Genomic DNA, 11,296 nt, shown 5'->3' on the forward strand with positions numbered 1-11,296 from the left:
CGTTGCTATACATCAGCGTTATTTCTTGGAGTGATACGCCTACACCACGCCCCACAAAACCCACATTGTGTGTGTTTTTAGTGTGTGTATGAGTGTGAAAAAAAGACACTTTACATATACATGGAACATGTGTACGTATATGTGTATGTATATGCAAGTAGTAAGGGTAGAGATCCATTAGGCAAAGGTGGGAATCCTTTGATGAGCCCTTTTACTAAAGGTATTGGATTCCCTTTTACTACTAAATTTGCCAGACTTTATGGGGCAAGTCAACTAGAAAGCTCACCTTTTTTTCTTTTCATTTATTCCCTTTTTTAATTTCTCATTTTCCAAAATTCTTATCCCCAAGAACAATTTTCTTCTTGGTGGTGTCATTAATTAATTAATTAAGGGCTGTTTTGTCTTTTTGCCTGCACATAATTCTAATTTCATACTTATATAAGGGTGAATACCAATTTACCCCTATAATATTGAAAATGCGTACATTACCCCCCTACGAAAAAAATACAGCAATTTACTCCCTTATACTTTTTAAAATGAAGCAATTTACCTCCTTATATAGGGATGTAAATTGCTTCATTTTAAAAATCACAGGGGGGTAAATTGTTGCACTTTAAAAAATTTAGGGAGGTAAATCGCTATTTATTTTTTCATAGAGGGGTAATTTGCTCATTTATATCACAAAGGGTTGCTTACATTTTTCCTTACTTAAATATAGGAAAAAATGCCAGCAACCCCCTTGTGATATGGCAAATGAGCAAATTACCCCCTTATAAAAAAATAAATAACAATTTATCTCTCTATATTCTTTAAAATACAACAATTTACCTCTCTATATTTTTTAAAATAAAGCAATTTACCTCCCTATATAAGGAGGTAAATTGCTTCATTTTAAACAGTATAGGGGGGTAAATTACTATATTTTTTTATCAGGGGGTAATGTGCTTATTTTCAATATCATATAGAGCTAAATTGATGTTCACCCCTTAAATATATAGCTAGTAGCCTTCTCATTTTCCTATAATAATTGGATGGGTTAATTAAATTAATTAATTCTCTTGTTTGACTATTATCACTTAGGTAACATCAATTTTTTTGTAATAGAATCTTACAAGAACTAGGGTCACATGCAGCCATGGCTTCCTACTTTTATCGATATTCTCGAAACTATTTGTCCCTATGTTGACATTTTCATATTTAGACAATTCTTCGATTGAGTTTATAAGTTTTTTAAAATATCTTATAAAATAATGGAAAACTGTAATTAGTCTGTAAGATGTTGTGAAGTATTTGATAATTTTTGAGAAAAACAAGAAGTTATTATTGTAAATATTGTGTGATTTATGTTTAATATAATTATATTTTAAAATTATTTTACATATAAAATATCGATATATAATATATCATGATGCATATATATAATAATAAAATAATTACAAGAAATCAAAAGTTATCCTGATGGAAAGTTATGTCACTTGTTGTTGTTCTAAAATCATGATTACCTCGTTACGTGCAGGTGTTACAGCTGATCATGACTCCAAAATAAAACTCCGTTAGCTCACAACAGTGTTTCATTCCATATGCACGACCACGAAGAGATTAGGAACAAATTCTTAGTTATGTTTCTACAACTCTCGGGAGATAAAGTATTTCTCTATTCGTTTCTTAATTAAACAAACACCTCGAAATGACCTTTTTATATAGATGGAATAATGTAACCGTTGTGTGAAATATTAATGGTCCTATTAAATCATTATATAAATTGAGAATAATTAAGTATATATGATCATAAATAAAATCATATATCACAATAAAAGCGGACATAAAATGAATATTAGGTCACCTGATTTATAATAACCATTGTACGTGGGAAATTCAAGTGTGTTTGCAAAATAAATTTATTAATGTATTTCTAAAAAAATAGTAAAATCATGACTAGAAAAAATATAATTTTCTGCTACGATTAATTATTATAGCAAAAAGAAGAAAATTGTGATAAATATAAATCAATCATAGCTTTGCAACGACCATTGACCTTTGTTCTTGCAAGTGTAGTCAAAATATTAATCGTTGCCAAAATCATGATAAATATATTTTTGGCTATGGCCAAAAAAGTCATGGCGAGTATTTATTAATCGTAGTAAAAAGTTAAGTTTTTAGTTTAATTTTATTAACTGTAATTAATAATATTAAGGGAAAAGTATTATTTTAGTTTACTAAGTATGCTTAATTTTAATTTTAGTCCGATAACTATGTCCATTTTTGTTTAGGTCCAGTAACTTATAAAAGTGCTTACTTTTAGTCCTCTGGCAGATTTTCGGACAATTTTACCCCTATGCAACTTTTAAAAGGCAATTTTAGTCCATATGCACTCATAGGGATAAAATTGTCCGAAAATCTGGCAGAGGACTAAAAGTAAGCAATTTTGTAAGGTACTGGGCCTAAAAAAAATGAACATAGTTATCGGATTAAAATTAAAATTAGACATACTTAGCGGACTAAAATAATATTTTTTTCTATTATTAATTTACCATAAATATTAAGTTATAATATAGTGAAAATTCAATTTTTTTTTCTATAGTGCATGAACAAGTTGGAGAGAGAGAGCAAGGGGGAAAATAGGAAAGTAAAATAACTGTACGACCAAGACACTAAAGTGACTGTTTACAATAATATATAGTATAAATATAGAATAAAATTGTATTGCTAGCATTTTATATTTCATAAATAAATGATAACATCGTAAAAATATATTACAAAATCAATTGCTAGTACTTTATATTTATAAATAAATTATAACATCTATAAGCTTACAAGAGTATATTGTATATTTTTTTTAAATAACTCTAGCCAAGCACCGGCTTAATCATGTATCTTCTAACACTAGAAAAAAAATTTATTATTGGCTACAATTTTATTAATTATGGATTGGAGTCATGATAAATAATTATTATTAATTATGGTTAAGCGAAAATCGATATAAAAATTTAATTTATTCACCATGAAAATTATTCTGGCCAGAGCTATGAGCCATAACAAATGTTTTTGTCATGGCTTTTAGCCATTATAAATGTATTAGTCGCACTCGTATAAATTATAGCCAAGAACCGTTGTGTGATTATGATCAATGACTTTTTGCTACGACTATTAATTTTTAACTATGACAATTAGCCATAATAAAATATTATATTTTTTTGTAGTATTATTAGCATTTATATAAACACAAAATTTTAGTCTTGAATCTAAATTTTAACATATCTAACAATTTATTATAATTTTAGAATTAATTATACCCAATCAATCGCATAAAAAATATTATCGTACTTTTTCATGTGACGATTATTGATTATTTTGCGAAAAGAAAAAAAAACATACTTTATTAATTCCTCATCCTAGTTCGACCGGATCCATCCCTGAAAAAATTTCATGAAATATTATATTTCGAGAGATAAAGATCTGCTTGGTATCAAGATCAGCATCGAGCAATTTACAATCTTTTATAACAATCATATGATAAATATAATTTATTTATCATACAATTCACTAAATTCAATCTGAATTAAAATTTACATGGAATATGGTGTTGTAATTATGTGTGTAGGACATGTGCACATCATTATTTCTTGAAGGTGGCATAGAAAGCAAGAATCATTTGTAATTTATTTATTACTATATACATATATATGTACTAATTTATTTTTATTTTAATATTTTAAATAAGAATATCTTTAAAAATGAATAAAATTAAAGGTTATTCTTAATTATAGTGGAGAGATATAGATGATGATTATGATGCACCAAGAAAAGTGTGAGGCATTTTTAAAGTCACCTTTCTATGATACTTTCTCCTATAATAATTAAAATACAAGCACCTTTCTAGTGCTCATGCAACATCCATCACCAAAAAATTAAAAAGAAAAAACCATTTTTTGAATAGTTTTTTCCCTTAATAATTATGATGTCACATGTGCATTCATCATCATCAATTTACATATATATATATATATATATAAGTCAAACCTAATCCATTAAAGTTGCTTAGGTTCATTTTCATGTTAAACACTATCATTATTAATTAAATTAAGGGTGATTATATATTTATTTCTTTTATCCTATGGTTTAGATTGGGATGATCTACTTCCATAGTTTGTAATTTTTTTTTAATGTTTTTAGTGTATAAGAATCATGGGCTGGTAGTAGTAAATTTTTCTGCTGATATCGGCACTTTTTTCCTACGGTAGTATATATTTTCGTTATATAATGAAGTAGGAAAAATTTAAGTGCAATATTAGGGTTGTTTGTAATAATTTAATTTAAGTGTTTATCAATATTTCGTTGAAAAAAGAATGAAAAAGTGTGTTTTTATATAAATATATACATAATATATATTTATATATAATATATGCTTTTGAACCATTTAAATTAAATTCGTTTTGAGCTAAAGTTTTTAAGCTTATTCTTATTAATTTTTATAATTTATCGGTAAAAATATACATATTAAGTTTTTTTCCCGTCCAAATACTTTAGTTTCAACCATTTCTCGTTATTTATTTTTGTTTTCAAACACTCTCAACAACTTTCATGATAACTACATTTTGCGACGTTCTATAAATTTATTTCCACCATAAAAATTAAAAGTTGTTACAAACATCCCACTTAAGACTTAACTAATAGAGAAGTTTAGAGGTTGTCCCGATGAAATAATTTCTAAATTAACCATAGTTGATATGTTTCATAAAAATAGTATTGAAAAGTTGTTATACGAACTATATAATATATTAAAATCGTCATGTCGAAAGTGTTTGGTATTTTTTTTTCTACAAAGATGAGAAATATCAGATGTTAACAAATTATAAGCTCATTTGAAAAAGTAAAGAATTCTCAATTCATTTTTAAAATTTTAAAAAAACTCTTTCAATTTCGATCATATTATCATTATTAATATTAATATTATAAAAATTCTTTAAATTTCAAAGTTCATGAAATTTAGTGCTCTTCTTTTTTGGGTGAGATGTAAGATTTATTCATCCAGTAATATTTACAGAGTACTCCGGATATACCCGGAGAAATTTAGTGCTCTTGTGGTCGGAATTTCCCACTCACGACCCTCCCCCTACATACTTAAGTAAGAAAATGACACGCGTGCAATTTTCGGGTAAAATTCAAAAGTTGGTTGGAGAATTATATACAAGTCCCTAAAATATTAATTTTAAAATTTAAAGGACTTAATAAAAAAAGACATAGTTATTGGACTAAAACAAATATTGAGTATACTTAAAGGACTAAAAAAATAATTTTCTCCTACCATCTATAAGATGTTTTAAACAAGTTTAGTAAATATCTAATTTCTAAGGGGGTGTTTGGCTAAACTTATAAACTCCTCAAAATATCTTATAAGATATTTAACAACTTATAAGCTTTTCAGAACCGTTTGATAAGATATTTTTTTTAAATAATTTATAAGATTATAAAATAAGATGGTTGGATCGTACAAGCTCTTTCAGAGAAAAATTGAACTTCACCCAACTTGTTTTAAAACATTTTATAAGCTTTTTAATCTTAATATTCCAATAAACAAAAATACATTCATAATTTTGTTAGTATTTTACTTTTAGCCTTCATATAATCGATTCCCTCCAAAGACAATTTATATAATTTTAGTTTGATGGATTGTCGATCATTATTATAGTATGAAAAATTTATTATACGAAATACTCTAATATTTTATAAGTTATCGCACTATTTTTAAAACAAAATAAAATATTTTTAAATTTTTAAAACATAAAAACTTAGCCAAACACCCCCTGTACAAAACTTTCCTTTTACTCACAAGGGAGAAGAATATTAGTGGGCTCTTTAATTGATGATTCTATAACAAGATTTGCAAAAACATAATATATATATATATATATACACACACACACACACCATTTATTTGGAGACCCTTAGGGTAGCTATCATGGTTGGCAAAGTATTAATTACCTAAAATACCCCTAACTATATTTATTTTTTCCACAAATTACCATTTTTTTCCCAATTAAAAATGGTTAACCATTTAGAAGATCCAGGTTTGATCTGTTTGGGCTGAGCCCACTTCAAGAACAACAGCAACGATGATGCAATGTATGCATTCTAAGGAATTATACAATTTACATTGCGGCAACTCAGTCCATTTTCGATTTCTCTCCTTAAGAGTATATTTGCACCCTCTAATTGAATGTATTGAAGAGCTTCGTAATCTGAGACCTCTAGGTTCTGATTTTAAATAGCAAAATTACGAGTGTTGTTTATGAAAATATTTGAAAAACAAATTAGAGAGGAAAAGAATAATGAAACTTTTGATACAAGTTGACAACTAAGAGCATTGCTCTGATTAATGAAGTGGAGTTATACTAGAAGCCGAGTGCTCTTTTGGAATGCATAAAAATAGTTCTATTTAAGTATATCATAGTTCTATGTCACAAGACTATGATTAGGACATGTAGTAGAAAATAGAAGTAGTAATAAGTGTAACTGGTGTTGTGTCACATTAAAAACTGACGGAATTGCAATAGGTATAATACAAAAAAGTCTAAACAAAGGCCTTTTCCACTCAAGACCAAAAGTACTACAAACAAAGTACAATGAATGTCGATGTTCCGGAAAAGAAACCGCAAGGCTCTTGTGTGTGTCATGAAAGCTAGTGTGTTATTGTGAAGCAAGTTGACGACTGTATCATTTGGGATCATCTTCACTGGCATTACCCTGCACGTAATCAACAATATCAGTGTCATTTAAAGTATGTAAAGAGCAAAATGCATTATGTATCTATCTATACACGTCTATTACGATTGATGGCTCTAGAGTTTGTATTTGGTTTTTCAATAATGTGCTTGCCAAAATAACATCATCTCGTTAAAAGCTGTGCGGGAATTTAAATATTGAAATAGGAGATTCAAACACTCAATTGACCGCTAAAAAGAATGTGCTTTTTGACACTATTTAGAACCACATGATAACCTAATGTATCTATGGCTTCCTCTCTACCATTTTTCTAACCAAAGGCGCAACCTTTGTCCCCTATCTAGTTATTCTCCACCGATCTTTTCCATATTTTAGAATTCAAGAAAGGGTTAAATCATTGTATTTTTTCTTTGTATACTTCAAATCCAAAAGTGTATGTGATTTCTATGAAACCTTCACATTCTCAACATTCTAACTTGGAAAATAATAGGACTACGAATTCTGAGGCCAATTTAAAATGTGAAGAATGCAAGGTAGTTCGGAGTTGATGCCTAAAGGGGAGATAATCCTCCACCATTTTTGTTAATTTACTCTCAAATTATTCATTATGTTAGGTTTTATCCAATTTGCTTTTTCAAAACCTTTTTATTGTCATATATTTAAGACTTTTGTACAAATTGTACAGAAATACCATATTTGTCCATATACATCCGAACTTTGTAGGTGTATCATAGAAAAATTTGTCAAAAAATCACAACTACCCAACCACAAATTAGTTTATTTTTGAACTTCAAAAATTAAATATCATACACTACACGGTAAAACGGTCGTCTAGATGCCATCTCAATGTTTATTTTTAAATTACTTGTACACCTATCATGTTAAAGGATTTGTTACCACATTTTGGCAAGTAGCAATATAGTTAATGCATGTATTTCTTTAAGTACTATCAATTCACTTATTTATCACAACAAAACTAATTATACACTTTTTTGGAAGTCTAAAGAAAAAATTATCCATTTGTTCAAAAGTAATAAATCGAATGCACTTCAAACTTCAAAGTGTTCCCAAGAATACAAAAATTTATTTAAATGACAATAAAAATCAATTAATGATTTTCTTTGAAAATAAAAACATGTGACTCTTTTAGGCACTTATCCACAAACAAGTAAATGAAATACATCTATATATTTGTTAAAGCTGACAAAAATATTCAAACTTTGTAAATTTTTCTTAGAGAAATTGGTGCATTCCATACTGATTTTGAAAACATGAATTGATAAAGCACTTGACAAGAGAAAATAAATCTTAGTAAAAGAATAAAAAAGAAAACAATTTTTTTAGAAATATACTATGGTTAATTACTCAATAAAACTAAAAAAATTCTCATATCTAGTACTAATTTGTTCATTAAAAAACATTTATCAAACGTTTGAGATTGAGATTATTCACAAAATTCATGAAATCTTCTTAAAAAAAATTGATTGGCATCTAGGCAACCGCTCTACACTTTAGCATAGTATTTAATTTCCCAAAGTCCACAAAATAAAATAACTCATGGTTGGATAATATAGATTTTTCGATATTTTCCTGTGGTACACCTGCAAACATAAGATGTTAACATGAACCAACATGATTTCTGTAAATTCATACAATAATTTTAAATGTATAACAACAAAAGATTTCAAAACAAGCTCATGAAGAAAACCCAACACAACGAATTAACCAAGAACAAATTTACAAAAAAGAGGGAGATTTGTTCTCCAATTTAGGTCTCAACTCTATACTTGCACCATTCACATTTCAACTGCCCCAAACATTCACAATCCTATTCTTTCCGAGTGAAAATGATGGTCACGTGAGTTTTAAAAAGAAATCAGCGCACAAAATTTGGATTTGAAGTTTACAAAGCATAAATTCAATGATTTCAGCCTCCTTGATTTCAAAATATGGGAGAAAAGTCGGCAAGAAAGAACTGATAAGGACATTGGTCTCTTTTTGGTTAGAAATTTGAAGAGAGGAATATGAAGATACATAAGTTAACATTAGGTTCTAAAATATCATCAAAAAGCATACTTTTAGCGGCCAAAATGTGTCCCAATTGAGTGTTTTAAATCCTATTCAACCCTTTTGATTCCCACACAGTTTTTAACAATATGACGTTTTTCGGTAACACAGAATTTGCAAAACCAAATTCAAACTGCAGCGCCTTCAACCTTTATTAAACGAGTACACATAACCTATAATACTAACTAATGCGCTTCACTTATAGAATCAAATATATGCATGCTACATGTTTGATTGCATAATACATACTTTCGGAATTTTCTAACGATGGCTCCTCATATCTAACTGATGCTTTTTGGGACTTGAAACATGCTAGACAATTCACAAGTTTAATGGCACTAGTAAGATATAGACAATGACAATATTGCTAACAATAAGCTTGCAAATAAAATAATTGCTAATAAATAATATGACATCACAATTCAATCAGCCCTTTCTCCGTGTACTTTGCATTAAGAGAGAACTACGAATAAACCAAGACATAGAAGAAAACGAGAAATTTTAAGATGAGATCAAATTGGAGTAGCAGAGAGTTTATAGCTGGCACTTAAATTTCAGTGAATAACATATATGCATTACGACAGGAGATAGGAGAAATTGACTGGAAAAAGATAATAGTAGTTAAGACAAAGTAGTAACTTACTGCTCTTCCCGATCAAAGCCAAAACTTTTCCAAACCAAAGTTGTAGCAAAGGAGAAAACATCACTAACCTCTCTTACCAATTCAAGGCCAATAGTCTGATTAAGAGAGAACTACGAAATCAAAATTGCAGTCTGATTAAGGCCACAGTTGCAATCTCAAATTTGGTTTCAACTATCAACCACCAAATGGGAATCCACTGAAAGCATACAAATGTGATTAAATCCCATTACAAGAAGGGAAAGACCACCAAATCAAAATCAAAAAGACAAAAGAAAGACTAGATAAAATTATTTTTCGTATTTGAAGAGTCGAGATATACATGCATTTTTGGTGAAAATTTACAGAAAAATCTACTAATTTCTACCAGCTGAAATTTGATCAAAAGGTGACGGTCGAAAGTTCAATTGCAGCAGTTTTTTGGGGTCAAACTCTGAACATAATTGTTGACTGTCGTACAATATCGGGTGTCCAAATGCAAGAGCATTTGAGAACAAAGAAATGAGAACCCCCCCGAAACAACTGTGTTCCTCCGTAAAATTAAACAAGGTGGTACAAACAAAAATAATTGAGGACAATCGACCAACACATCACACAAAGATCCTAAACCCTGTTCAAATATTGTATCTCAAAACTACGATAAACAATTATGAAGCCCCAACTTTACAGAGACGCTCAGCAAAAGGACATGAGAATAAAATCTAAATATCCCTCGAGATGGAGAGCAAAGAAACATGGAAGGAAGTCTACAAAAATCAAGAGTGTTGAGTTTCTTTTTCCTCCTTTTTCTCTTCATGCCATAACTTATAGAAGGTCAAAAGCAGAATATATAGACAACAAAAGCATTTTATCCATTCTAGTGACCAAAAGCATAGAAGCACCAACAGATTATAGTCATATGAAAAAACAACCGTACCCAAAGGGAAGAGCCCTCCAAAATCTCCAATTCGGGGAGCCATCTTGGCTGTTCTCCTCATCAATGTCTACACCGGCATCTTTGTTTGCAACTCCCTCAACCCTTGTCTCGCACAACAGCTTCGAACCAGGTTTTGCCACTGCTGCTCCACTCCACATTGAAAGTGCAACACTGTCTTTTTTTGACTCTTGCAATTCCTGGAAAAATGGCAACAATTCTTTGGTTAAAATTATCCTCATGAATCTTGAGTAAAGCCGGATTGAACAAATTTGTGATACAATGGAATTCTTTTGTGAACTCATGCTTCTTGAAGTAATTATGAAAGAACCACTGGAACAATTGGCCTAAACCTTCCAAGAAAAAAATCGAGAATATACAAAAAACCGTGTAATCTAAGTCGGTGATCTTCAAAAATTATTCAAATTAATATATGATAAACCATTGATTTAAGTAATTAAACCAACTCGTTTGATTTGAGTTGATGAATTTCAAGAATTACCTGAAGAAATAAGAGACGGAGGCCAAATGGTGGTCGGCGCATGAGATTGGCGGTCGCAGGACTAGAACGGCGGACGGCGGAGGTGGCTCCCTAAGAAGACGACTGATGCCGCTGTTACAGTAGAGAGTGGCGGTTGGGGGAGGAGAGGAGCGGCTGCCTTGAGAAGGTGAGAAGTGCCTTTTAATATGAAGTGGCAACGGTAACATTTTTTTTTCTTTTTTGATCTAAAATAACAAAATTAACCTTCTTTCTTGGAAATTTAAATTGTTATCCAATTGAAAATATACATATTTTTTATATACTTAAAGAAACAATAAAGAAAATGATATTAATTAGAATTTTTTGTACAAATTTTAATATTTTTTATTGTTTATCTTAAAAAACTTGTCAGATAATATAGATCAGATTCTTTTTGATAAATTCAGTATTTTTAATTCTTTATCCAAAAGTT

At 29.5% G+C, this 11,296-nt stretch overlaps 1 protein-coding gene across 3 annotated transcripts; it reads right to left on the reverse strand.

Moving 5' to 3' along the window:
• Window positions 6,505-11,022, reverse strand: LOC110011852. 3 transcript variants are annotated; one of them, XM_020693163.1, is made up of 4 exons: window positions 10,846-11,016; window positions 10,347-10,543; window positions 9,511-9,629; window positions 6,505-6,744 (listed from the first exon to the last, which is right to left on the reverse strand). In XM_020693163.1, exons 1-3 carry the CDS (start codon window positions 10,885-10,887, stop codon window positions 9,608-9,610), a joined length of 261 nt encoding a protein of 86 aa, XP_020548822.1. In that variant the 5' UTR covers window positions 10,888-11,016; the 3' UTR covers window positions 6,505-6,744; window positions 9,511-9,607. The 3 variants fall into 3 exon arrangements, with proteins under 3 accessions (XP_020548822.1, XP_020548820.1, XP_020548819.1); XM_020693161.1 differs by having other exon boundaries at window positions 9,502-9,629; window positions 10,846-11,015; XM_020693160.1 differs by lacking the exon at window positions 9,511-9,629 and having other exon boundaries at window positions 10,846-11,022.

This window comes from Sesamum indicum, linkage group LG4 (genome assembly GCF_000512975.1).
Source record: "Sesamum indicum cultivar Zhongzhi No. 13 linkage group LG4, S_indicum_v1.0, whole genome shotgun sequence".
NCBI classification, from domain to species: domain Eukaryota; kingdom Viridiplantae; phylum Streptophyta; class Magnoliopsida; order Lamiales; family Pedaliaceae; genus Sesamum; species Sesamum indicum.